This window comes from Thamnophis elegans, chromosome 9 (genome assembly GCF_009769535.1).
Source record: "Thamnophis elegans isolate rThaEle1 chromosome 9, rThaEle1.pri, whole genome shotgun sequence".
NCBI classification, from domain to species: domain Eukaryota; kingdom Metazoa; phylum Chordata; class Lepidosauria; order Squamata; family Colubridae; genus Thamnophis; species Thamnophis elegans.
In genome coordinates, this window is record NC_045549.1 from 48,272,058 (window position 1) to 48,299,983 (window position 27,926).

Here is a 27,926-nt window from a genome sequence, read left to right on the forward strand (position 1 = left end):
ACTTTAGTATTTACTCTTTCTAGGACTTGATTCCCATTCACCAGACTCAGGTAATTTTTTAAAAATAAATTAACTAAAATATTGCATGTGTTTGTATAGGCATCCATAACAAAATGTCTGTCATGGCATTTCATTGACGTGCCATGAACATACTTCTGCCAGGATATACGTACAGAAGGCCAGGCTTTGTGTTGTCACAATGCACAAGTTTTCATTTTTGCATCATTACAAAATTTGTACTGTATGTTGTATATATATTGAATAAGCAAGGCATACTATTAATCTAATGCTGTTCTCCTATAAATATTACTAAAGTTGAGAATGATCTTACCATGGACAAGAAACCTTGTGAATGTGTGACCATAAGCATTCCATTTTATATTACTGAAACTTTCCCTTCTACTTCTGAGTGGCTTGCTATCCAGTCAATTCATCAAGGAGGAGTCTACATTTACACAGAACATTGATCCACAATATTTGCTGACTCTATTTTAACTAATGTATTAGACTAGAAAATTGGATCCATTGTGTAAATGAAGCTAGGTAAATTAATCCTGCACCAAAATGTCATGTAAATGCAGCCAGTAATTCCAGCACAAAGTGGCTGATACATTTTTGTTATTAGAAAACAGTATAAAACAAAAAAGAATTCCATTGGTTTAGAAGGTAACTATTTTATTTTTAGCAAAAACTCTTGAAAAATTTCTTATAATTGAAGATACAAACTTTTAAAATAAGCAACTTTAGGATTTTTTTTAAAAAAATTGCCATTGTCCTAGACTTATTTAGATTAAATATAATCTAAATATTGTGTCTGTGTGTGTGTTTGTGTTTGTCTGTGTGTGTTTTGGGTTTTTCACTTATTACTGTTCTTGTCTTCTAGAGGAAGCTGTACATTTAATTTGGGTCTTCTCTACTGTTATCTTCTCCAAGTCAATAATGTGCCATTTTTAGATGCATACTTTATTCTTATAACCACCACAAAGATATATTTAAATGTAGCAATAGCACTTAAATAGTTCTTTACCACTTCATAGTTCTTTACAGCCCTCTCTAAGTGATATACAGAGTAAGGATATTGCCTCCAACAATATCCAACAGTATCTAATAAAATAGGTCCTTATTTTACTGATCACGGAAGGATAGAAGACTGAGCCAACCGTGAGCTGCTCACAATCAAATTCCTGGAGTGAGCAGTGAGTTAGCCTGCAGTACTGCATTCTAAGCACTGCACTACAGCTCTTAAATGTAATAATGAAAGCTACCAAAATAACTATTGCAAAAGATCCATTTATCTTGTTCATCCTTCAGACAGTTACCAACAGAAAAGTAGAACCTTTAATCATTGGCGACTGCCATCATACCAGACTAACTAACGCACATATTCCCTTATCTTTTTCTTAGGGGTGCTGCTATAACTAATGTTTTAAGGCTATCCCCTCCTGATGAAGCCTTCTTCTAATTCTCAGTCCATAGTAGAAACCATCAGACTTCAGAGATTTCTAATCCAGTGTGGAATTGTTGTTTCCCATCTTGTGACCCAAGCCTGAGATACATACAAAGTGTTTGTGGCAGTTTGATGGCAATCATGATGATGACAAGAAAGGCTGAGAAACTTGCTTTTACATGTCATTATGTTTTTTTCTGGTGGGGAAGGTATGCCTTCATTACCCCAAACCCCTTGCTTTTTTGGCAAGGCATTTTTCCCACATGGCAAGGACATTGAGTTAACATTGAGCTGCCATCACAAGAAGCAGTCTTCCAAGCATCCTGCTCATCCACTCCACCCCATCCTGTGGATGATTGGAACCATCTGATTTATGGCAGTGTAATGTTTCTCAACCATGACAACTTTAAGAAGGGTGGACTTTACTCCCAAAATTCCAAAGCCAGGCTCCAAGCCACCTGCCTTAAAGTTGCCAAGAAACACTTAAGTAGAGAGTTGTCCAAACTTCTATCACCCACCTCTCTGCATCAGGTGTCACAGGTACTCCATGCCAGGTGGGAAGCTGGTAATTTCTACTAAAACAGGAAAATAAAATCTGTAAAATCCTGTTTTACAGAGACTCCCCCCCCCCATTAGAAGGCTTTAATTGTATCACCATTGTAGATCAGCCATTGCAGGTGATTCACAGGATGGGTCACATCAATTGAAATGGAAAGCCCCAACCTACCTTAGATCAGGTTGTCCTAGATCAGTGGTTCCCAAACTTGGCAACTTTAAGACTTGTGGACTTTAACTCCCAGAATTCTCCAGCCAGCAGAGAACCACTGTCCTAGATGATTAAATCTACTTATCTAGCCATCTATCTTATTCCCATTCTCCATTAGAAAAGTGATTAATTTTTGTTGGTAAGGACATTTAGCACCTTATCTTTTTTCCACAGAACACTCTTAAGAAAAAGTCCATTCACTGACATTGTTAATAAGGTTGAACAGTGATGAGCTATGAATTTAGGCTGGCATACTTTGAACTGACTCATAGCCTGAACAACAACCCATTAAGCCAGCTGTCTGAACATGCCCAAAGTGTAGGAACATTCCATTTTCCACTTTAGAAATGTCTTCATAAGGGAGAGAAAAAATCAAACGGTTGTCATTTTCCCTGAACACTTCTAATTTCTTTCTTTTAAAGTTTACGATAGGTCTCTTGACATCTCTTTAACTGAGCCCTAATGATTTCCTCAATACCAAGTGATGGGGTTTCAGGATTATAAATGGAACATGGATTTCCCACTTCCAGATAAAGGCTTTATTCTTTGTCAAGTTATAAAACGAACTATGGAGATGCCACTGAGAAACACTATTATGAAAGTCAGAGTCAGGACATTCATAGGTGGTGAGGGGCAAGGAAGGACAAATAATTATACATGTATGATGATTTTATATTCATACTGTCATCTATGCCATTTTGTTTTATGTATGCTGCTTGACAAAAAAGTCATTTGTTTCAGCTGAACAATGGTGGTGAACCCAACATCACCTCCTCGTTGTTCTTCATAATAAAGTCTGTCCTATGTTGTTGATTCACATGTATTTATATCCTTTCATTTTTCACATTGGTGCCACTGCTTCTATCCAAAGGGATCTTTTTTTTTCTTTAAAAAAAATTAGAACTGATTTCACTTGTTACATTATCAAAGGATTTCTGTATCAGAAATAAATTTACTTGGATTTCTTTCCACATAAAAGCTTGGAGATCATTTAACATTGGAAGTGGAGAGACACTGAATGGAGACACTAGCAGCTCCTCTCTTGCAGCAAAAGGCTTTCGAAGTGTCCGGCCAAACCTACAAGAAAAGAAATCACCAACTCAGGTAAACAGGGAGCTGTATACAGTCACACTTCCACTTTCAATGCTAGGTTTTCAGAAACAGAGAAGGGGTTATTCATTCCTTTGGATGAATGTTTCCTGGATGCTATCCTAACCTAACTCATATTACCCAGGCATACATACATACATCTGACATACATTTACATCTTGGCTATATGACAAAAAATATACTACTTATACACAGTTGTTATCTCCTACTCTAAATTTGCTTCCTGGAGTAAAGTATCCAGCTATGAAATGTCCTTCGAGTTAAATATACTCTTTTTCTAAGGAGTATATTTTTCTGAAACACAAGTCTGCAACGCAAGTCCAGAGTTCCAGAAACCAAAGCACAGTCCAAGAGTTCAAAATCAGAGAGCCAAGGCCAAAGTCCACAAGTGAAGTCCGAAGTTTGTCTGAGAAACATGATCCAGATTCACAAAGCAGTATTCACAAAATCCAGGAAGGTTCCCATCAAAATAAACAGGTGTTCACGACAAACAGACCTTTCCCCAGTGTCTGGTTACAACACTCTTCTTCAGGTTTTCCTTGTGAGGAAGGGAGGCTGCTTCTTCGCAAACAGCCTCACTGACCCTCTCTCTGTCTCCCTTCACTCTGCTGGTGATCCCCACCTGCGGATCAGGCAGGGGAGGAAGCTGTTCCTTGCCAGAGGTGTTCTGGAGCCTGTCATCCCCGCTGGCCCTCTGCAGCTTATCTGCTGCTATGGGCAGCTTTCTGTCTGGTCAGCTGTGCCTGCTCCCCCACTGCCAGACAGCCCTGGGACTGTCTTGGCCTCAGCCCCTGGACTTTTCACTCATTTGGAAAGGACCATGCCATCCTCATCCAACAGTCCCAATTCAATCTCCTCCTCCGAACCGGGATCTGACAAAGCCATGACACTATTCTAACACACTATAATTGGGTTGTCCTTGAAAAACAACTAGAAACTTTAGTTGCTTCAGTATGCAGTGGCCTGGGTAGAAATGGATGTACCTATATATATTCAAGTTACCCAGGTGTTTTACAAGTTACATTGATTAACAAGTTTGAGGTTTATTTTATTTATATGCCACCCTATTCCCTGAGGGACTCAGGGCGGCTCACAAACCCAAGGGGAGGGGGGAGGTAAACACAAAGAAACTACAACAGAAAAGGTACAGGGGAATTTAAAAGACAACCAACAGTCACACGATTCGAGAGGGGAAGGGAACTCATCAACCCCAGGCCTGCCGACACAGCCAGGTTTTAACAGCTTTTCGGAAGGCCTGGAGAGAGGTGAGGGTCCGAATCTCTGCGGGGAGCTCGTTCCAAAGGGCCGGAGCAGCCACAGAGAAGGCCCTCCCCCGGGTAGTAGCCAGATGACATTGGCCAGTAGATGGAACCCGGAGGAGGCCTAATCTGTGGGATCTAATGGGCCTTTGGGAGGTAATTGGCAGCATGCGGTCTCTCAAGTACCCAGCTGGCTTCCATATATGGTTCAAGGTATAGTTATTATTCTTCAGGTTCTACATATCTTCAGACCTGGTACCTAAGAGACCATATTCTCCCATATTCCTCTGCCAAACCAGTCAGATCAAATAGGGACAATTCAGGGCAGGTCCTGGGTCTTCAGAATTGTCACCTGACAGGCCTCTAGGGTGGGCATACTCACTCTTTCAACTCCATCAAACTTTGCTTAGTAGAAATTCTACCCACTTTATTTTTCCAAGGCTTATTTTTCCAGGAAAAAAAAAAAGGAAGACTTACCGTATTTTTTGGAGTACAAGACACACTTTACCTCCAAAAAAGTGGCTCAAAATTTGTGTGCGTCATACTCCAAATGTAGCTGTTTTGAAGGCTTTTTTCAGCCCTAATGAGATGCTAATGAGTGAAGGGATCTTTCGTGCTTTGTCTGCTTTTCTCATGGCTGCTCCCTCTGACATTAGCGCCTCATTAGGGCTGAAAAAAAGCTTCTAAAGCACAGCTGATAGTTGGAAGATCGGAAGATCAGCTTCACTCATTAGTACTTCATTAGGGCTTTAAAAAAGCTTCCAATGTTTTTACTGTAGCATTTTCACTCCTTTGGATACCGGCACATTTAAGTGAGGCTTGGAAGAGTAGAGACAAACAAAATGAATTCTGTGCTTCAAAAACAATTTCTCAAGGAATGGAAAATCTACTTCTCTCCAATGCAACACATTATTTTGCAAATTGTGGCTATCTTCTTTGAATGTTCTCATTTAAGTATGCCCTTCAATTTTTCTGTGGAGCAGATAATTTGCTAATGTTACTCTTCCAAGTTTCCAGAATAGAAATAGCATCGATCATGCTGGTTGATGATCTCAGATAGAGTTTAAGTAGGAGAGTGTACTCTTTTTTGGTCCAAATAGACTTCTTACTGGCCCTCAATAATGATTACTTGTAATGACTGTAAGTGATTGTTAATCAGTGTGGCCTCACTTAGAATACATAGTCCAGGGGATAAAAAACATGTGCGATCAAAACCAGCAAACTTATGTGCTGAAGCTGACCAGACTAAGGACGCTAGCCAGGTGAATATCTGATAGGCAGATTTTTTTTCCCTATTTTCCTCCCCAAAAGCTAAGGTGCGTCTTATACTCCAAAAAATATGGTACCTCTTTCATCATATATAGGAGATGGGTGTTCTTTAACAGGAAGGAGGCTTGCAGGGCTATGGTATTTGTATTTGTTGAAAGTTATTTTTTATGTGTATTTATATGTACTTGAGGTTTGGAAAGTAGTTTATCTATCTGTATTGTTAGCTGCCTAGAGGGTGCAGGATGAGCAGCATACAAGAATTATTAAGTAAATCAGTAAATTTATAATTTGGGGGAGGGGGGTATGTGCATGCACACACATACAGATTTGCACCAGAAAAGTTTTATTTGCATGATCTATCTAAAATGCGATCTAAAATGCATGTGCATTTTTTCCTCTCTGCCTTAACAGTTCTGATAGCCAGTAGTTTTGTTCTAAAAGTAAAATATTTTATATCCATGTTGTTACCCAGAAAGAGCTTTTGCTGCCATCCTATCTGCAGTAAATTAAGTAAAAGCTACATTCGACTCAATGTTACATTTTTAAAGGTAGATATGTAAAATGTCAATAAATATATTCTAATTTTCTATCTAGCAAAATAAAATGTTTTCTGGAATGTTGTATTTTGCAGCTTGATTCAAGAAGCACTGATTGCTATGACAACTTTTACATTTATTAGTGCCTAGATTTTAAAAGACAACTCTGTTTACTTTCTTGCTAATGTTTTGCTTTGTCTCTTTCTCCTGTAATATTCTTTTGTTGTGTGGATGCTTTTGGCAAATAAGGCACCCCCCCTGCCCCCTAGGAAAAAAAGTTTTGGTAGATCTGGAATATCTAATCTGAAGAAGAGTGGAAGTAACTCCTGTTCCGTAACAACCAAACAAATTAAACCATATCCTGATGGCAAATACTCTACTAACAAGGAGTTTCTTCAGAGGACAGCTTATTCTAAAAAGTCTAACACAAGAATGTCTTTCACACAAAAAAGCACAAAACCACTGGCCTCGGTTTCTAGCACAAAAACAATAGCTGGCATTAGAACTATTGTTCCTCAAGGCTACAAACAGCCTCAGAAACGTAGAGTTTCTACCCTGAAATTGACTCAGGCACAGAATGCATCTAGCAGTGTTCCTTCTCATACACAGCAAATGCCTGAGCCTGGTGGTGCCTCAGCAGTTCCATGGAGGTCTGCCTCACCTGTCTGTAACCCCGTGCCTGAGATACACAAAGCATCTCTCTCCATTCAGATAGCCCCCATCCCTGATTGTAAAGCATCACCTGAATGCCAACATCATCCATCTAGATTTTCTCCAGACCCTTCAAAGATGCCACCAGAAAATATGCAACAAATGTCTGATGCTCCAGCTGCGCAATGCCATGTGGTATATTATCTTTATCTCTTTCTCTGTCTTCTTAATTTTAGCTCTTTCTTGTATCACCTAACTCTTTTCTCTTTAGCGTACTCACATAGTTCTGACAATGACCACAAATCCTGGGTAAAACTACCTGTCACAATAATGAAAAATCTGCATTATTATTATTATTATTATACAATTGTATCACAGCGGCCAGTTGTTTCGCCAGATTTGGCATTGGTTACTAGTCAGGCCCCACCTATGGGCCTAGGACGTCGTAACATATTATTATTATTATTATTATTATTATTATTATTATTATTATTCCAAATACATTTCGAGTCCATCTTAACCCAAGGAAAGGAGAAAGACAAAGAACATAAAAAGAGAACATTTTCCTGCATTCTGGATAAGGCAAAGTTGTGATCCATAGAAAGGAGATTCACCCCAAAACAGATCATAAATCTTCTAATTATCACTAATTGGCAGTAGTGCCAATATTGAAAGACAGCTCTGCTCTCCTGTGCCTACATGGGAAGTTCACCTATCCCTTTCACTCACAGTTGTTTGCATTTAAAAGTTAGGAGACACACTAATATTGCATTTCATTAAGAAGAAGGATTTTGTGCTAAACTAGAAAATCAATGACATTTGACAGAAATATTTCGTATAGGAGTATTTTGAACAGCACTTCACTTTTGCTGCGTAAGATGTCTATGTCCTGTACATGCACTATTAAAAGGGGCACACACTCAATTTTCTCCTTTTATTGCACTGAAGTGATAAAAGAGAGGAGGGCAGGTACACATACATTTTTGACATTTCTCTGTAAAGGTTTCAGTTCTCCGGGGAAGGTTGCAAACTGAATAGTATTTTATGTATTGATTTTGAATGAATAGGAATTAACTGTTAGTAGCACACTAGTAGATGTGGGCATATTTCGCTTAAGGCTGCTGCAGTAGTTAGGTTTTTTGGCAGAGAAGCACAAGTTTTAAACAGCTCCTATTTATGCATCAATGAGAAAATACCAGACTAACCAATATAGTATAACTGATTAAAAACAGAATCATTTTATAGATCCAATAGTTGGCACCCTTCTTATTTTAAAATTGTTTAACAGTTTCTGTTTAAAGTGTACTTAATAATGTCTGACTCTGAGATTTATTATTTCTCAGAAGAGTAATTTACAGCTAAATGGAAATAATACATAAAGAATTTTCATGAATGAAGGAATTTAAGATTAATAGTTAATTAGTTATATACCATTGAGTCAAACTCACTGCCTGGTGACTGCATGGAAAAATGCTCATCGTATTGATAATCCTTCAAATGAACTCATAGCTGTTCCAAGATCATTCCAGTAATCTCTTTGATCCTGTTCATGCATGTTATCTGTTGACTTCTGTTATTCTTCTTTCAGTTTCTGCTATTTAATTATCATATCAAGTGAGCAGTCAGGGTTTTTTTGGTTCAAGAGTGGTTGACTTGGTTTTCCTGAGGTTCATGCAGCTCTTAGCACCTGACTTCAGAGTTGTAATTCATAGGTTTCCATTTTATTTCACCCATTCTTTCTTAAGTGTCCAGATTTCATATCTTTCAACTGAAAAGGCCATTGTTGTAACTAATATTCTATTACAATTTAACTGTCACCAACTTGCCTACATTCCTTAGTCCATTACTCCAGAAAATTAATCTCTACATCTTTAGCATGCTTTCTATCTATATTGTTGAGCCCCCCCCCCGTGAGATTATCTACTATGTTTCTTTACAGATTACATTTACTGTTGTTTTCTTCATATTTAATATTAATCTATATTTTTCACTTTTCATCTTCACCTTCAGTAAAGTCTCCTTTACTTTCAGCTGACAAGGGTTCCTATCTCCATAGGAGAGTCAATTTAGATCCCAGTCAAGCTGTTCAGGAAAGTGAAGGCAACTAAATTGATGTACTAACTGACAGAGAAATGTTTAAATCAGCAAGGAGGAATTAATCTAAGCAGAAAGTTAAATTGAGCATTTTTATTATGCTGCTCTATCTCTGGGAAACTGGTATGAATAAAATACCATTTTCTGAGGCTCACACAGTTAATCAAAAAAGCAAGTGGGCATATTTTTACTTTTATGCCCTGGAGAATTTCATTCCAGTGAGGAGCTACTTTTAGTGCTTGTCAAATGTTGCCCAGGTTTGCAAAACTCTTTTTCCTCCAAAAATAATCCTTAGTAAAGCACACATAACTTCCAGCACCATTGGTAGCATGAAAAAAATCACTTTTGAATCAGGCTTCTTTTTTTGCATCACTCTTTGCATAAATTTTATTGCATAAAGTGAAATAGATTTTAAGGTTTATTATACATAATGGACTGATGGGAAGATCTAAGGAATTTGTAGGATTCATCACAGTTTCATTTGATACTGATTGCTGAAATCACTTGTGTGTATTTCTCCACTTCAGTATATTATGAATCACCACTTTCCAATTTACAAGTCATAAGCTCAGCAATTGTGTTACTCAATCAAGCATGTATTCATTAAGAACTTCTCAATTTCTGTTCATTTTGATGGGATGGGCACATGGCAAAGTCTGATAAATTCAACACTATTTCAGTAAAATTGAATAAGTGCCCGAGCTCATTCAATAGCAATAGCAATAGCAGTAGACTTATATACCGCTTCATAGGCCTTTCAGGCCTCTCTAAGCGGTTTACAGAGAGTCAGCATATTGCCCCCAACAATCTGGGTCCTCATCCATATGAGTTTGCCATTATTAAATTTTAAGCTTTTCATGTGTGATAAAATATCTGTAATATTTTTACATCCTGCTTTGGTTCAAAGATACTGAAGTAGAAATTATTGGTAGACATTGGTAGATAACATCTTCATGGCAGGAATCAAAAAAGACAAAAAAAACAGTGTACATGTAATTCCACTTATATTCTTCATGTAAGGAGAAAATGTAGGGCACAATGTATATCACATACGTAACATGGGAAACAAAGTTAGGAAGCCATATAAATTAAGGACAAAATAAATATGGAATGGTTTTTAAAAAATAATGATTTTTTTAAAAGTGCATATTGTTTTATGAAAAGGACATTCTGTATAATTCATAATAATAATATAACAATTACACATGTGTATAATATGAACATTGCTGGTTGAATACTGTGCTTATTATAGTTTGGGTAATTATTGTAATGTTATAAACACATTTTCCTTAAAAAAATCACTATTACAGGGTTTTTACAATCAACTAAAGTAGTGTTTGGCATACTAGCCAGGGTTGATGGGGCTCTTCTGTGTCATCTTAGTGACAATGCAGAATTCTAGAATATTTCCAAACAATCTATCTCATCCTATAGAAGGGCATTGCATTAACAAGAAGGAAAACCACTCTTACTTAATTGGCAGCTAAACCACTCATGAATTGTCTGGCTAGTTGAAAAAGAGACAGATCACCCATTGTGAAACATATAGACAGCCATTAAACTTCACAAACAATTTTAGAAGGATACTTATCTGGTTAGCTACATTTAGGGAAGGGAATGTCATAACAAGATGTCACAGAATTGCTATATTGTTTGAGAAACGCATTTAAATATTGTCTATTACTAGTAGCTTGGGATATTTTGAGGGATATGGTGGTTTCTTCTACAAAGATATTACATATGGAGCTACGACAAGCAGTAGAATTTTTGCAACAACCATTTGTAAGTTTATTTTCTGCATTCCTGAATTACATTGTTCATTTGCCCCTATGGAATTTTTAAATCCCATAATTAGTATGGAAGTCTTCGAGGTATTTTATGACTTATCATTGGCATGCTTATTTAGATTTATAAAATAGAGAAGACACCTCTTCGATTTGGATGTACAATAAAGGAAGTATCATTCAGCTGATAAAATAGTTCAGCTTCTGGGGAAAAAACATAATTAAGAATGCAAGATATCCAACAGTCACCACCACATTATTTATATAGGGCAGTTTCCCATAATTACCAAAAAGCATAACATCTCCCAACCATTATTGAACTGAAATAAAGCCTGTCCTCATTGTTTTCATGCATTCTAATAAATCACTTTTTAAAAAATTGAGATTAGCTCTTTACAAGGTATTTTTACCCATGTCTGTGTGTGTGTGTTAAAAGATGGATTTTGTGTGCTGTTTTATTCTATACATTAATTAACAAAAATCAGTTCACTTTCTTCATCTTAAATTCTTATTTGTGTCTTGTTCTTTTGAAGCAAGGCCAGCAATGTGGTGTCATTATTTACCTTGCACTATTCTGTGAGTCTGAATTTATGTTAAAATTGGAGATTCATTGTCCGCAATATCTGTAAACCATCTGTATTGGTATACTTAATTTCATTACTTATGAAAACTTAGGCAGCCTGATAAAAATATTTAAATGTAGAGATTTAGAGAAATAATACTCTAAGAACTGCCCAAATCAATTCTGTATGTTCTGAATTAGGTTTTGGACTTTGATGTCTATAATTTCCAAAGCAGTAATCTTATAGAATGCTATCTTTTTATATATAAGACTTATGACTTAAAGTGATTATTATCTTACATTTTCATGGAAAGGTAATTTCCTCTCGAGGTGACCCATATTGTAAGCTGCCAGGAGTCACTGAGAGTGAGTTGGGTGGCAATATAAGTTTTCATAAATAAATAAATAAATAAATAAGAGATGAATTGCCAGAAAACAATTACAGGTTACATTTGCTATATGTTACTATGGTCCAAGCAGATCATTTTTGCTGATCACTTCCTAGCAGGTATATACTATAAGAAATAATAAACTTCACAATGCTTTGAACAGTTTATTGGAGGAAGTCATTTGTATTCCCCAAGAATGGAAATCTAAACCAAGCAAAGAAAGTTGAAGCATCTCTTTATAACACTAATCAAAAGAAGCTTTTTTTGTCAGAATTAGAAACACAGGATGACTAAAAGCCTACCTTCTAGCTACCTACATTTTTTTCAGGGAGAAAAAGTATGCATTTGGAAAGTTGGCATGAAGGAAATTGCATGAAATTTGCAGTCCCCAACTCACAGAGAGGGTAGGAGATAAATTGGAAAAACAAAAGGAATTCCTAATTCTAACTGCCATCAAATTATGTGAGGCTTATTAAGCCTTTGAAATCTTCTGAGAACTTCAGGGCTAGTTTTATTCAAAATAATATAGTAGTTGAGCTATTACTGCCTAATTTCAATATATTTGATCAGCGTCCTAGATGATCTAGTCCATAGCTCCAGTATAATATTTCTTGATGGTCTTGCAATCAAACATAAGTCAGATCAAGCCCTGTTCAGCTTCCAAATGTTAAGGCCTGCTAGGTGCTACCACCTGCTGAGTTTATGTCTCAGGAAATGTATAGAAATATATTGTAAAATCATTAATATATGCTGAGTGCTTTTTTCATGTAGCCTGAAAATGTAAACGAATCACAAGTCCAATAAGCCAGAATTTCCAAGGATTTCAGTTTATATGAGCAAATACACATTACTTAATTCCTTCCACTCTGTTCCTTGTATGCACTGAAGGGACAAAACAAATAGCAGAAATTGATGCTGCGGTAACTTTATTATTTTCTTGTCCAAATCAGGAGACCTGTCCTGTATCTCCTCAAATCACACATGGTTTATTAGGAAGAGGATAAATAAAAGAGCCCAGTTAAGATTATCTTTCATCAAATCATAGGATTTGGAGGTCTTAAAGGGACTTGGAGGTCTTCTAGACCAGCCCCCTAACCAAAGCAAGGGTCATCTTTCCTTATGTCAATTTTCCATTCATCATGTTTGAAGATTAATCTGTTTCTAGTTTACAGGACTTTTTCTTGCTGTTCCTGTAGTTTCAGTCTTGTTTCTTTCACTCTATTCCTTTCACTCCTTTCCTTGTGTCTATCTCACAATGAAAACAATTCATCACCCTTGTATCCTTCATTTCTTTCAGTCATTCATCTTAAAGCATCACATCAATCATTTAAAATTTATATCAATTCCTTGTGGTGTATACATATGAGTATATGTATACATAATCCATATATTTTAAACACTTTTTAAATAAAAGATGCCCACTTGACATTTTTCATTCATTTAGGAATTTCCTAATTTTTTTCCTCTGTTGTCTCATTCCCACTCATCAGTTCATGTGACCTAACGATTCATTTTCTCCTGGATCATATGCATTCAGAATGCTGCATAATTACAGATTCATATTTGGTTCTTCCATTATAAACATATACTGGATAAGCAGCTATAACAACAGTCTGTACAAATTATTTCATTGCATCCATAACAACAAAGATGATATCAATTCATACTTTATGATATGCATTTCAGCCGTTCCATTCATAATTAAACTTATATCTCTGCTTCCCTGCATGAATTCAACATTTCATAAGATCAGAATACCACTCAAATCTATTACCTGATTTCCCTTAATTTTCTTTAATTTCTTCCATTATTTCATGGGTTTACCATTTATTCCTCTTGCATTCCAGTCTTCCTCTTCCATATGTTATATTAATCTCCCGAGAGGCCAATAGATATTCACCTCTACTATCCATGTTGACTTTCATCAGTCAAGGTTTTTTTATTCCAAATAACATTTTAGTAAGATAGAGTTGGTTTAGTTTAAGTTAATAGTCTTTGTTAAACCCATGCTTTATGTAGCACTCTTCTAATGAGGGCAAGTCCTACCAAAGGCTCAGTTTAATCTAACCATGTACATGTGATGTTATGCAAGATGGGGCCTCTAATCTAAAGAACATCATGCAAACCAGCATTCTGTTGCTTGCATCCCCAGCTATGACAGCGGTATCCATCTAGATATTGCTGAACTACAATTCCTATCCAGCCCAGCCATCATAGGTAGTGTAAGATGTTTCAGAATATGGAGAATTGTTATTGGTAATATTATAACATCATAGCTTTCCCACACTTTCTGGACTATGGCATCTCAGCTACATTTGTCTTCTTTATTTCCTCTTTTACCACTTCAGGTGTTGAGGGAAGCTACATTTGTGCTAATGCTAAATGACATATTTGCTGTACATTCACCATTTCTGCAAGAATATGTATTTGTTTATTTTATAAAACACTATATATAAAAGTTTGTATTTCTTGAAACAATCTAACAGTTCCTAAATTTGGGGAACATGTTATAACAGAAAATCAAAAGCAGTTTCCTATCTATGTATGATTCATAGTGTGTAAGTACTGTAATAACCGAACATATTATTGCTGCTGACATCTACCAATGGGTGCTTCACCAACCACTTTATCTATTTCTTTAGTACTGACTTTGAGAATGAAAAATTAATATCAAGGTGCCAGTTTGTTTGTTCATTCCCAGTATAATATATATTATTTAATTATATCATGTAAATTATAGGCTTTTATTATAATCATGGCTTAGATCATTAGGATTCTACATTGCACCCTTCCAGTTTAATATTGGCTTCTAAAATTCTCTACACTTTCCTTAAACAAAACAGAGTGTATATAAAAAGCAGATACACAGTGCAGTATAATTATTTTGATGAGGCAAATATATGTATAGTAAGCCCTGTAATCATATGCTAATTAAATAGGGATAGATCCTCCCCAGCAATTTCTTCAGAGAAGACAAAGTAAAAAGGTCCCTCATCCATCTCCTTCCCAAAGAATCATTTCCTTTAGAAATATTTGTCTATTATGTACATATATAGCTTTTTCTTTCATGCATATTAATATTACCTACATATATATATATATATCAATATAAGTATCCAATATAAGTTGATTTTGAGTCAAGCCATGTAGATCTCAGCAGTCTTAGGCTCCTAGAGTAATATGTATAAGTTGAGCCTGAAATTTGGAATTGTGGTTTTTGCTCTTGGAAATTTGTATACTTCCAAATGATTTACATTTTAATAATGGGAAATATATCTATGTGAAAACTTTCAGCTAGTGGAAACAGCTTGTTCCATGTTGTCTCCTTCCAAGTAGTCTAAATAAGCAGTAAACCCATTCCTCTTTGTTGATTATTTAGTGAAAACTTTCACGAGTTGAAGGGGGAGTGAAATTAGGGGACTTCATTTTTCCCCTAGTGTTTCAAGCAGCTCTTTCTTGCTTCCATCCAGTTATTGAGATGGAATTTGAAGAGGAGAAACCTATATATGTGTACATGCTTCTCTTTTTTCCCCTCACATTTATCCAGATTGAAATGTCAGGAGACCACTATCAATGGCACAGTCTCATTTCTTCTTCATGGCATAAACTTCTCCTATACATGAAAGGGATGAGTATCGTGATCCTTTCTGCCATTGAGTCTATAAGAATGTCATGTAATTTGTATACTCCTAGTGTACAGTCCATTGCTTTCATACCTTGAAACCATTATACAGGAGTCCTTTAGGAACTGGGGCTTGTTTAATTCTATTAAAAAGGAGGTGCAATTATGTTTTTATAAGTTCCTCTAATTTTAGTGATAAATTAAGCTTAGTCGAACTTAATTTAAATAAAACCTCGAACAGTATGAGTTTAGGAAAATAATATAAATGCTTATTCAATACACTGTAGTTTCTGGCGTTGCTTCTATTACTGCTTGACAAATTCACTTAGTATGTTTTCCTTCTAAAATAAACTTTTTTCTTTTCTATCTGATTTTTATTTTCAAAGCTTGGAAAAAGCCACACACAGAGTGTGTGTCTTTTTTTTTTCTTTTTATCTACTCTTGAACACAACTAAAGGAAAACACTTTTAAAAATCAATTTTAGTAATATGTTTTCTTATGTTTTGATTGTTTGTTTTTTTCTCAAAATTCAGCTTGGAAACCAGAAAGTGACTGCCAATGTGATGGAGGTAAATGCTTCCCAGACACACAGACAAACGTCAGCTGAAGCTGCACCGTTGCCTCCCTCATCACCACCACCACCTCCTCCTCCTCTTCCCATGGCTCCGGTTCACCAGCCCTCTCTCTCACCTGACAGTGGCACCCATGCAACATCATTTCCTTTACCACCCTGTGATGATTTCTGGCCGTCACATATTTATAGAACCCCAGCCCTTTCACCGTTCTCCTATACATACCCCTTCCTTGTACCTGACACTCTGCTCCACAAGACTGAAACTGACTCTATTGTGTCAGCCATGAGTGAGTTCTCCTCTCAGCCAGTGAGCGAGTCCTCCGCTGCCATGCTAGATGAGCTACAGAGCTGTAACTATGATACTACTGACTGTTCTGAAACACCTTCCCCAACCTTGAGCCAGACGTCTGCTGCGTCTGATAGCACCATCTTAACCTCCACTGCTGCCAGCTCTCATGTAATTATCCTTCCTTTTTTCTCTTCCATTCTTTTCAACCGTGCTGTCAAGGTGGAAAAGAAGCTAATTTTGGTCCGTCACTTCATTTAATTAATTGGCATGCTGATCATTGGTGGTATCTTGTTCTGTAAAGATTTTCAGCTTTTCCCGTGCAATAAGGAATATGGCGGAAGGGACATAATTCCAATATTCCAAAATGATGATTTTTTTTTCCAATATCAGTGAAATAGAAAACAGTTGTTTCTTAATCTCATCAATTAGAATTAGAAGGTTGTACTTGTGTCTTGATTTGACAACTTACAAAGGGAAGGCCAGTGAAGCAGTCCAGACTGGATGGTACTGAAGTGTTCAACAGAATTTTTTCTGTGTGTTGAAGTTGAGGGAGGTGTGAAAAGGTATTAAGGCCCTATTTTGCCTCAGTGGAGAAAACCATTCCTATTTGGGGGCAATACCAAGGGATGAAAGTTTAAGTCACACATTTGGCCCCCTCAATCTTCCTAACATCTCAGGGCAAAAAAAGACGAAAACAACATTTTTGTCCACCTTGTGTGCTCTGAGGAATGCTAATAGGTCCTGATGTCAACTGTTGCAAAAGCTATTCAAATGTATTTTTCCACCTGGGAAATGCATAAACTTACCTTCTGTCACTGGTATTCTATCTCACTCCAATTTGCAGTTTGCAAAGATTGAATTTTGATTGTAACAGAAATGTGATGGAAGCTTAAAGCACACCTGCACACCTGCACATGTTCAGTTTATAACTTTATTGTCTTCTAACTCTAAGCTTATTAGCTTCCATAATTAATCTGTTTGGGACCTGATTCAGAAAATTGCTGCAATTATGGTTTTGAGCTGTGGGGTTTAGTTTTCTGTTGGTGGGAACTCTTCCCACTCCAAAAACCAAAGTATCCTGGTTTTTCTTTCCCTCCCATACCCGACTTTCTTCCTTGCCAGCTTAAGGTACAAAAATTACCAGCTTGCCTTGCCTCCTCCTTCAGGGCATTAATGTTTGGAAAATTGGCTTTGGCTAGAAGGAGCAATAGGTAATGCAAGAAGGGGCAGGTGGGAATATCAATTGGGCCTCTTGCCAGATGGGGTCTGCCTGGAATGAGCATGAGAGGTTTGTCATTGTGTCTACATTTCAGTGTCATATTTTCACCACAGCACACCCTTGCTCCAATTGCTTCAACTATCCTCACTAAATCTATTGTTTATAATTCTTCAGTCCCTCATATTAAAGAGGAATAGTGTTTAGAATATAAGCATGTCCACAGCATGATGCTAGCTTATATGTATAGAATATTTAGGCAAATTGCAAACAAATGAGAAAAAAGTGAGAAATCTGTATATGCCCCTACAATGGAATTTAAAATATTTGAAGAACACAAATATACACACTTTGATAACTATTAGGTGTAATCACTGATTGCATAAAATTGATTTTAAGTCAAATTTCCCCCCTAAACTAACCCTGCCCTGTTATAAGTGTGCTTGTGTGTGTGTGTGTGTGTGTGTGCATATGTGTGTGTCAAAGAGAGAGAAAGAGACAGAGAAATAAAATTATAATTTTACAATTCAATTTCTGCAGTGCATGTGAGCTATTTTATTATATACTGTATTTTAAAATGAAGGAAGATAAGAGACTAAAAGCTCAAATTCTTAACTAAAAGCAAAAAATCCTAAATGGACGATAAACACATTTATCCTATCATCAAACTGAGAAAAAGCTGATATATCCAATAAGTGGGTTAAAAAAATTGTTCCCAGATTAGAATAACAACTTGAGCATAGGATCCATTTATTCCTATAACTTGCAGGTGTTCTGTGTATTTTATAAATGACAGCTGTGCGGTTGGCATAAAGTAGTGCCTAAACAGGAGTCTATGCAGGATAAAGTGAGAAAGTCAATATGTTGGTTCGATCAAAGCTGTGCCTGTTATGTTGCAATGCAGCAAATAAATTTATTATAATAGTAAAACACAAAACAGAAAGATGTCATGGCCAATATCCTGTTTTTGACAATGACCAGTATTATATTTAATAAAATAAATTATTCAAATTGACAGAAGTTTACATTTTAAATGACCCATCATACATTAAAACAGTATTAACCAAAGACCATAACATAATATGGATCCTTGAAAGTTTGTAGGTTAGCCTAGTATTTGTAGAACAACGTCCATCATTTACCAAAATAATCGAGAGTAGAGGCAATTGCTTCCAATGAAGTATATTTACATTGGAAAATTTAAATACCTATATACCTGCTGTAATTCCTCCTTATGATGTAACATAGTAAAGTTCAGTCCACACAGATAAAAATGAAGAGAAGAGCAAAGTGACACATCACTCAAAGTAATCTTCCTTCAATTCTTCCAGTTTTTTAAAAGAATGTTGAGGCCCAAAGTTTGTCTGGATTTTTTTAAAAAACAAATAGCAACCCATTAATGTTGAAAAAGTTGCAGCAATGTAATCATAAGAAATGGAAGCATATCTAAAAGGGTGGTACTCTTTCAAAAGAAAATAGTAGAAATATTAAAGAATTCAGCGGACAATGTATACATTCTTATAAAAGGTACATATTGTTCACAGATTTAAATAGTTACTGATTTTTGTCACTTGAAAGAAATTTGGTTATTAGATTTGGTATTTTGGGTTAGAGGACTCCAAGTGAATAATAGTAGGAGTCAGGTATAGAGAAAACAAAAATTAGATCTTCAGGAGAATGGAGAGAACAATTTTGACTATCCCCTTCATTTTGTAAGCAGTTGTTCAAATGCTATTTTAACTGAGGCCTTTGTGAAACCTAAGGTAACCAGTGATTAAGGTGTTATATTAAAACTGAGAAGATCTAGGTTCGACTCTGCTCTCAGCCATAGAAACTTATTGAGAAACTGTGGGCTAGTTGGTCTCCCACATACCAGACTCTTGCACAATTCTTGCTCTAAGATAAAACAAAGAGAGATCTATCTAATTCCTCTGTAAAGTGTCATGAGCTTTTGATAAAAAGTAGGACTCCACATATAACAAACTAATTTCCCCATAATTCTAGGAATGATTACGGATTGTAGCTAAACACTGGAAAACTGGCTGCTGTTATGAATGTTACCATTCTCTCCTTCATCGTTTATGTTGATGGTGGATTTCAGACTTCAGAGGTGTATTGCATATGACTAGAGATGATTTTGGGATTTTGTTTTTGTTTTGTTTCTTTCCTCTCAGGCTCAGATAACAGTGAATGGGAATTCTAGCTTGGCAACCAGCCCAATGAGTTACTTTCAAAGGCCTTTCTCCCCTTCTCTGGCATACTCTCCACCAGTCTCATTCACTTCAAGCTCCTCTCTCCTGCAACAGAGCAGGACTATGGGTGAGTTTGGAATGCAAATAAAAATGACACTTTCTTTAAATCCATAAGCATTATTCACTGATTAATAAGAATGTAAACTGAAATTATACCAGAATTCCACCACACACACAATGCTTCATCATTCACTTTTCTCAAAATAGGTTCCAGCTTTTGTTGCTATTTTACCATCCCACATACTGATAATGGTAGCAGAAACAACCCACACACTGCCGCTTTTTTCTTAGCTTCCAAATGACTTAAGAATACTGGCCTTCTGAACAAGAAAATTTGACAGCATATTTTTGTAGCAGCCAGAATATTTTTCTACAAAACTCCCTGTAAAGAAAGTCTATCTAGATCATTTGGAACTAAGAATATGTACATTTGGTCAGTGAGAGTGGAAGCATATTGCTTGTGTGAAACTTTTAAATATATCACATTGTATCCATGCCACCACAGTGTAAATTAAGATTATAGGCCCATGTATCCTTTATGAATGTATGACAACTGTTGTCCAATTGTTGTTTTTTAATTGTTGAAAATAATTATTTCAATTGGATTAAATATTTCTTCATAAAGCTAAACTTAAATCAAGTGCAACATATTTAGATTGTTTAAGTAAAGCTACGGAGTCCATGCCACAAAACATTGTAATATGAACTATGCATATTTGCATGTCTAGCAATTTCATTCTATTGAATCCTTTTAATATTACATTTCTTTTAATATTCCCTCCATCGATTGCTGTACCCTATCCCCAAACTCTACCATAATGATGATGTTTTCCTCTTTTTAAAATCCTTTTTTTATTATTTGGGAAATATGCAAACTATTAGGTGATATCCAGTAGAACTTTCACCAAAAAAAAGCAGGTTTGTTCATAAACTTTTACATTCCTTCATTCTTGGGAATATTTCAAAACAGTCCAGTTTACTCATACTTTGAGTCATTTACCACTGCTAAATTAAAATGTTCTCCATCATCTCTAAGTCAAACCAAACAAGCATAACATCTAGCAATTCCCATCTTGCTTACTGCCATTGTTCCCAATCATTGTCATTCACCTCTCTTCTTTCCAAAGCAATTGGTAACAAAATTTACCTGATTTCTGTCCTTCAATGTGAGTCAGAGAAAAGAGAAAATATTTTGATATTTTTTTTAAAAGGTGAAAAAGGCATGCTTGTGTTGTGAGTGCACAAATGAGAACATGGCTAAAGAGAACATTTTTTTCCACCGCTTTCTGCTCCATCTGCTGCAGTTCCATGTGGTGTTCCACTCAACTGTCAGTTTTTATCCTCTAAATCAGGGTTTCCCAACCTTGGCCATTTTAAAATGTGTGGTCTTCAACTCCCAGAGTTGGGGAATTATGGGAGTTGAAGTCCACACATCTTGAAATGTCCAAGGCTGGGAAATCCTGCTCTAAATCCATATTCTGCTGTACCTCATTGAACATTCACAAAGTTAGATTTGAGGTCCTCATGCCTTTTGAGTTTGTTTTTGTATTTTAATCTCCTCCTCCCTTTTATGCATTATAATTTAGAGTTTTAAATATAGCAAGAAACATTTGAAATATGTATATATATATATATATTTAGAGATATACGTATGTCAGAATATAGTACAGATGTAATGAAAGGTTTATAAATAAGCTTCCTGTTATGAACAAGGTTTCAGAGTTGTTGTTGTTTTTGCTACAGTTATGATAAAGTGAAGATTAAATTATCCCCTCAGCTTCTGAAAATGCTTTTTCTATCTCTCTGCAGATTATATTTATATTTTTAAAAGCCTATAGATTAATTGAACTTGTACACTTGATGTTATGTCTGGTTATGCCTTAAGCTCTTATGATGAAGGCACACAGTTTTTGCTATTTTGGGGCTGTAGAAATACATTCCTTTTTCTCTCTCTCTAAATTTAGTATTATGCATATTTGGAGAAAAGCCCAGATATCTAGATATTTTATCCATGCTAAACCTAAACTGCTTTACCATATATGCTCCTAGCTATCTTATTTATAGTTTGCAAATTTTAATAAACAAAAGATCTGATGTCATATATTAATAGAATTACTATTAATTTAATAGTTCAACTATAAACATTAATTAAATATCACATCCTTCAAATAAGATAAATAGATTGGGTTTCCTTTAGAACTATGAGTGATCCTGCCGTAGATCAACAAGATAACTCAGATTTCAAATATTGAATAATTATAGTACAATTAAATCTGAACATTAACAATAGACTACAATGGCTGTTTCTATACTGATTGGCCTTAGTATTTAGTCTTAGTCATCTGTAAAATGAGAGTGTTGACATTTTGCCTTTGATCAAATCTATTTTGCAATTTTGAAAATTTTCTGTGAGAATATGTGACTTAACTTAGATTTGATTTTGTATTTTAAAAAATTAGTGAGAGAAACACAGGGAGGGATTTAATATTTTTTACTTGCCAAGAGTCCCCCTGTGAGGGAGATGTGTAATTTCAATAATGTGATAATTAAGTAAACTATTTTCAACAACCCTTAGTAGCAACTGCTCTGCCTGTTGAGATTTCTGTTCAAAGTAAAGTTTCATTATTAGGACTTTATAATTATAAAATGTCTTCCCTTTCCTACTATTCAAATTTCCATCTGTCCAGAATTTATGCTGGGTCTAACCATTATGATTTGTAAATAATGACTTATGGATTTAGGATGCAGCCAATTGTGTTTTGTGATTAAATAAAGCAGTGGTGTTATGAATTTAAGGTTACCAGTTTCAGGCTGCAAAAATCTGGGTGGCCACAAGATATCTCACAAGATTATCTCTTTGTTGCTACCTGGTGGTCATCCTGACATTCGCAGCCCAAATCATCTGCTCTGATTTGTAGAAGCCTTCCAGCATCTGAAGCAAAAGACCTGGAGAGCTAAGATCTGCTGCGTTCTAGTGCTGCTTTCCGTCTAGTAGTACAGAGAAGATCATCTGTATGTGTCTGTATGCCTTGTGAAAATGCATTTTTGAATATGCAGGCAAAGCAGGGCAGTTCTACAGTTGTACAGCCTTCTATTATCTTTGTAGAATCCACAGAGATGTACTCACAGCATGCACACTCTGTTGGTGGCGGTGACAGCAGCAGCAGCACGACCACCACCACCATACCGATCTGTAGGACTTCAGAGGAAGAAAAGAAAGTCACAGTCATTAAAGCACCACATTATGCAGGAATTGGGCCAGTTGATGAATCAGGAATTCCAACAGCAATTAGAACGGTAGGAAATGTGTGTGTGTGTGTTTGTGTGTGTGCACTTCATACAATGAATGTTTTGTTGATTATGGCTTTTTCACATTCTTCCTGGCTTTATATAACATGAATTAAAATATGCGCAATCAGAGTCACTATGGGGAAAGAGACAGGCATACCAGGAAAGCCCTGTTTTAATTTAGTTGCCATCTCCACTACACCATTGTTAGGGAAAAAAATTGTTTGCTCCGTTTTTTCAACCTCTTTTAAAACTTATTCAACTTGTTCAAAGTTTGGCATTTACTGCCACTTTTATCAAGATGCTCTAATATATCCTGTCACCCCTTCCGTTTATGAGTGAACAGAAATAAAATGAATGAAAGAATGTAAACACCCTCCTACTAAATAGTCTCTGACTTAGCTGTAGTGCCGGGAAGCATAGAACGGAACTGGTCTCTCTGCTTTGCTGACATGGAATGAAGTAGAGAGGAAAGTACATTTTCAGGTCAATGTTGAACACTTGCCACTAGTTAGTGCTTGAGTGCTTTTAGGATGCCACAGTGAAGTGTTTTGTTTTCAGTTAGGCTGAAGCATTTTTTCCACGCTGCTGCTCCAGCAACCCTTTTCGTCTGGGACAGGCAGCAGCAGTAGCTGCTGCAACTGGTAGAAAGAACAGTTTGCCAATCTTCTCAACAAAAGGGATAAAAGAACAAGGAGGATCAGGAATGAAAGCAGTAAAGCCTTGCAGATTTCAGGTGACTCTTTGAGCAACACTGTGCTACGGAAGGAGTGGGAGTAGCTTGCCTGCCAATGGCTTCAGTGGAGATTAAGTTGGGGCGGGCAAAAGGGGGGAAGGAATTGATGGAGAAGTTTTGATCAGGTAAGATGAGATATGTTTTAAAAAGTAAAAATGGTGAGATTTAAATCCTTGCTTCCCTTAAGTATGATTTCTTTAAAGATATGTAGGCGATCATGATGATTTTTTGAAGCCACGGCTTGATTATATAGAATGCCTATTTATATTGACATGGATTAAATTCTTCCAATTCATATCTAATGGATTTGGCACACAGCTAGCTATATATTAAAATCTTTCAAATCAAATTCTCTTGGTTGTCTAACATTTGTAATAATATCTCATTTTGGTTAGCATTTTGGGGGGAAAAAATGTCCCCATTGGATAGATGTTTCATTGTGTTCTCTTCAATTCTATGTTCAGAAGTCACTCTTCTAGATTTATGAGAGCGTATTCTTGGAAAAGCGTGCTTGGAAATAAATGTTTTATATCTCAGAACAACTGCAGATAAGAACAGTAAAGAATTATATTTCGTGCACAATTTTGATCTATTTACAAAATTGTTTTAAAAATGGAATACATACAAATTCACCTTAAGATTCAGATAAAGTAAATATGCAAGTAGTAGTAGTGTTTCAGTTGCAGTAGATATTTATATTTATTTACAAATATGTCACCTAACAAAGTTTAATGTATCTACCATTTTAAAACTTATTTTAGGGAAATATATCCACCTCGAAGTGCAGCTTGGTAGAAGAAAGGTGGATTGATAAAATGTATAAGTAAATAGCTAAGCTAATGGATAACTGCTGCAATCTAAATGAGTTATTCCATTGCACTCAAAATAGAAGAAAATAGAAGTGTATCATTTTAAAATCAAATGTTCTATGTGACCCTTTCATTAAATATGTATGCAGTATTCTGTTGAAGCTCAGTTATGATAAATACTCTCCTTTGCTGGGAAATTAATATACTTTTTATCATTCTTATAATGTGCCTCGATGACTCATAGAATGACAAAGTGCTCTTTGCTGTTTTAAAAGTAACTTTGAAAGTGGCCCTTAATTGACGTCGAAGTTGTTTTTGTTAGTTGCTGCAATGACTATGCTTTCCAGCTAACGAGGATTTACCTGTAGCCTTTCTTCATTCATTCCAAGATTCTCAGATTTAGTATAAAAAAAAATTATATCTGAGGATGCTTAGGACATTGGTGTCTCGCGCTGAAATAGCCTCATGATTCCTCCCAACTGCATGAGACTCATTATCACTAGAAGTACCAGTGATAGGAAAATTTATAATCCCTAAATACTAACCAGTTTATTAAGAACTAAACCTATTACACCTGAAATAATGGCATTTGTTTCAACATGTTATTGATCTAATGATTTTAACAGTTACAGGAATACCTGTGTGTTTTTCGAAGTAGACTTAGTGGAGTAAAGCAAAGCTCAGAATGTCACAATAGTCTTGGTCTAGACCCGTAATGGTGATTCTATGGCATGCGTGCCACAGGCGGCATGCGGAGCAATTTCTGAGGGCACACAAGGCATTGCCCTGTCAGCTCCAGCACGCATGCGTGTGCTGGCCAGCTAATTTTCGGTCTTGATTTTTGGCCATTTTTTGCCCTCCGCAGGATTTCATGAAGGAAGGGGAAAGAAAAACTGCCCAGCACGCAAACCGGAAGTTCAGGAACAGACTTCCGGTTTGCACGTTCGGCTGTTTCGCCCCCTCCCCTGCCCCCATGGAGACTTCAAGGAAGCCTCCTGAAGTGTCTGGAGGGAGAAAAACAGCCCAATGGGCAACCCGGAAGTCAATTCCTGAACTTCCGGTTGCATGTTGGGGGCATTTTTTGCCCTTCCCAGACTTCAGGACGAGCCTCCCAAAAGTCCGAAGGCTTCAGTGAGGCCTGTGCACATGTGCAGGGGGGGTTGTGCGTGCATGCACAGGGAGAGGGTATTGCATTATGGGTGTGGGCACCTGCATGCGTGACACCCCCCACACTCCCCCCCTCCATGCTTTTGGCATGCCTCGACAAAAAGATTAGCCATCACTGGCCTAGACTTTCCAATAATTTGAATGCCTAAAGTAATTTATATGTTCAGTTCATGTGGACAAGCATAGTATGGTGCACTTCTGTGCACTTCATAATCACACATATTTATTCTTTTGTACCTTTGCCCAAACACAGAACTCTAAATGAAAAGAAGCCACATTTTAAGCATGTTGACTTCTGCAATAAAGTATGAGATTAAAGGTTTTGGCTTCATCAAGTAAAAGTTAGGTGCAAGAACGGGAAGTTTTAGTACTGTAGCAAAGTTGACTACTCTATATTGTGCCCTTTGCTGAACAAAAGTATCTTTCAGCCAAGGGTTTGGAAAGATATTTTTGTAAGATGTAATGTCTACCCATTTAGGAATTCTGATCACTTTCCAAGAGTTTAAGCAGCCCAGCACCCTATTAGCCTTTGGAGGATGGAAATAAAATATTATAGGTTGAGAAATGTTAGCAGTTATATTAAATCCTACTTAAAATAATCCAATGTAAGAATTGTCTTATTGACTTATTAATAATTGCCCACTGAAAGTACTACAAAGTATGAAAATATTATATCTTGAAAGCTGTTTTGGAAAATATAGATTTCAACTTGCTAGCTATATAAAACATTGGTCTTTTGAATTTTTCATATCTAGACTTCATATAATTTTATTTCTGTATTTTGGGGGTTCAAAACAGTGTGAGTATTAAAATATATTCTGAGTACAATAGAAACTAATTTGTGTATATAAAGATAGTTATTGTAATATAATTTCTAGATTTCTTATTACATAGTAAAAGTGTTGAATTAGGTTCTGTAGATGTATGGATAAATCATTTCAGATGTAGAAGCTTTTGTAAATAAAAATATTAGAATGCATTTTTAAAGAACAGTATCAAATAGTGAGATATGCAGAACAGCTAATAGTAAGTTTTATAGAACAGATGCATGCATGATTTGCATTTAATAAAATTATGCCCTGTATGTTTTTCTTTTTTTTTTTTCTTTTTTTATATATTAAATGTTTTATTCATTTTCATTTTCAATTTTGTACATTCACTTATATACGGGATATTTGCAATAATAATAATAGTAAGAAAAAAAAAAAAACCCAACCTAAACACAACTCATAAACCCGACCTATCACTTTCATACACCCCTTCTTCTCCCCCTCCAACTTTCCTTTCTTCCTCCAACGATCACCCCTCCTACTTCCCTTTCCCCTCCTATCTTCCTTTCTCGCCTTCCTCACCCTCCTTCCCCTCTCATCCTCCTTACATTCCCCTCTTCCTCCCTCCTTACTTCTCCCTCTTCTTTTCCTCTACTTCTCACTATGGTGCATTTCTCTATTCCTACGCCAAAAAGAAAAAAGAAGGGAAAAAAGCAATAAGAAAAAAAAAAAGAGAAAAATAAAAAGAAAAGATAAGGAACAACAGTATACAAGTGTATTCTTCTTATTCTATATATTGAAACTATATCTCCACCCACCCACCCACCCCCAATGAACCCCCCTCCCTAACCCCCTCCGACTTCCCAGGTCACACACCCGGCATAGTTCAGTACCATTCACCTTCAAAATATCTTATTAACAATAATAATGAAAATAAAATAAAAAAAACACTCCGAAAAAGAAAAAAAACAGAAACAAAAAAGTAAATAAAAAAAAATTGAAAAATCTTTTGCATTATGCTCAGCCTCCCATCATTCTTAAAATTTAAACAGTGTGAATCATTCCATTTATATTTTGTCCTCGTCCCTTACTTCTTGGATATTTACCCCCATCTTCCTGTAGACTCTCCAGATAGCCTTTCTTAACCTTATATTCGAATATTGGTTTATACAAAAATCAATTTATCTTCATGCTTTCGCTACTCATCTTCCTATCCTTCGTTTCATGTCTCCATTCCTCCCAAGCCCAAATTGCATAAGATTAGGATCTCGCTCTTCACTTTAAAATCCTGAGCTTTTTATGTTATACTTCAAACATGTAAATTCGTAAAATGTGT

General features: G+C 36.1%; 1 protein-coding gene across 10 annotated transcripts in view; it reads left to right on the plus strand.

The window, feature by feature from the left end:
• SORBS2 (sorbin and SH3 domain containing 2) overlaps positions 1-27,926 on the plus strand; it is a 195,626-nt gene that overhangs the window by 101,319 nt on the left and 66,381 nt on the right. For 9 of the 10 annotated variants that reach the window (XM_032224653.1, XM_032224646.1, XM_032224651.1 and 6 more), the window contains exons 4-7: positions 24-50; positions 3,193-3,317; positions 19,743-19,887; positions 22,927-23,117. In XM_032224653.1, coding sequence (XP_032080544.1) covers positions 24-50; positions 3,193-3,317; positions 19,743-19,887; positions 22,927-23,117 — 488 coding nt within the window. Of the gene's footprint in view, positions 1-23; positions 51-3,192; positions 3,318-16,072; positions 16,521-19,742; positions 19,888-22,926; positions 23,118-27,926 lie in introns of those variants that run through there. The other variant, XM_032224645.1, reaches the window with a different exon arrangement.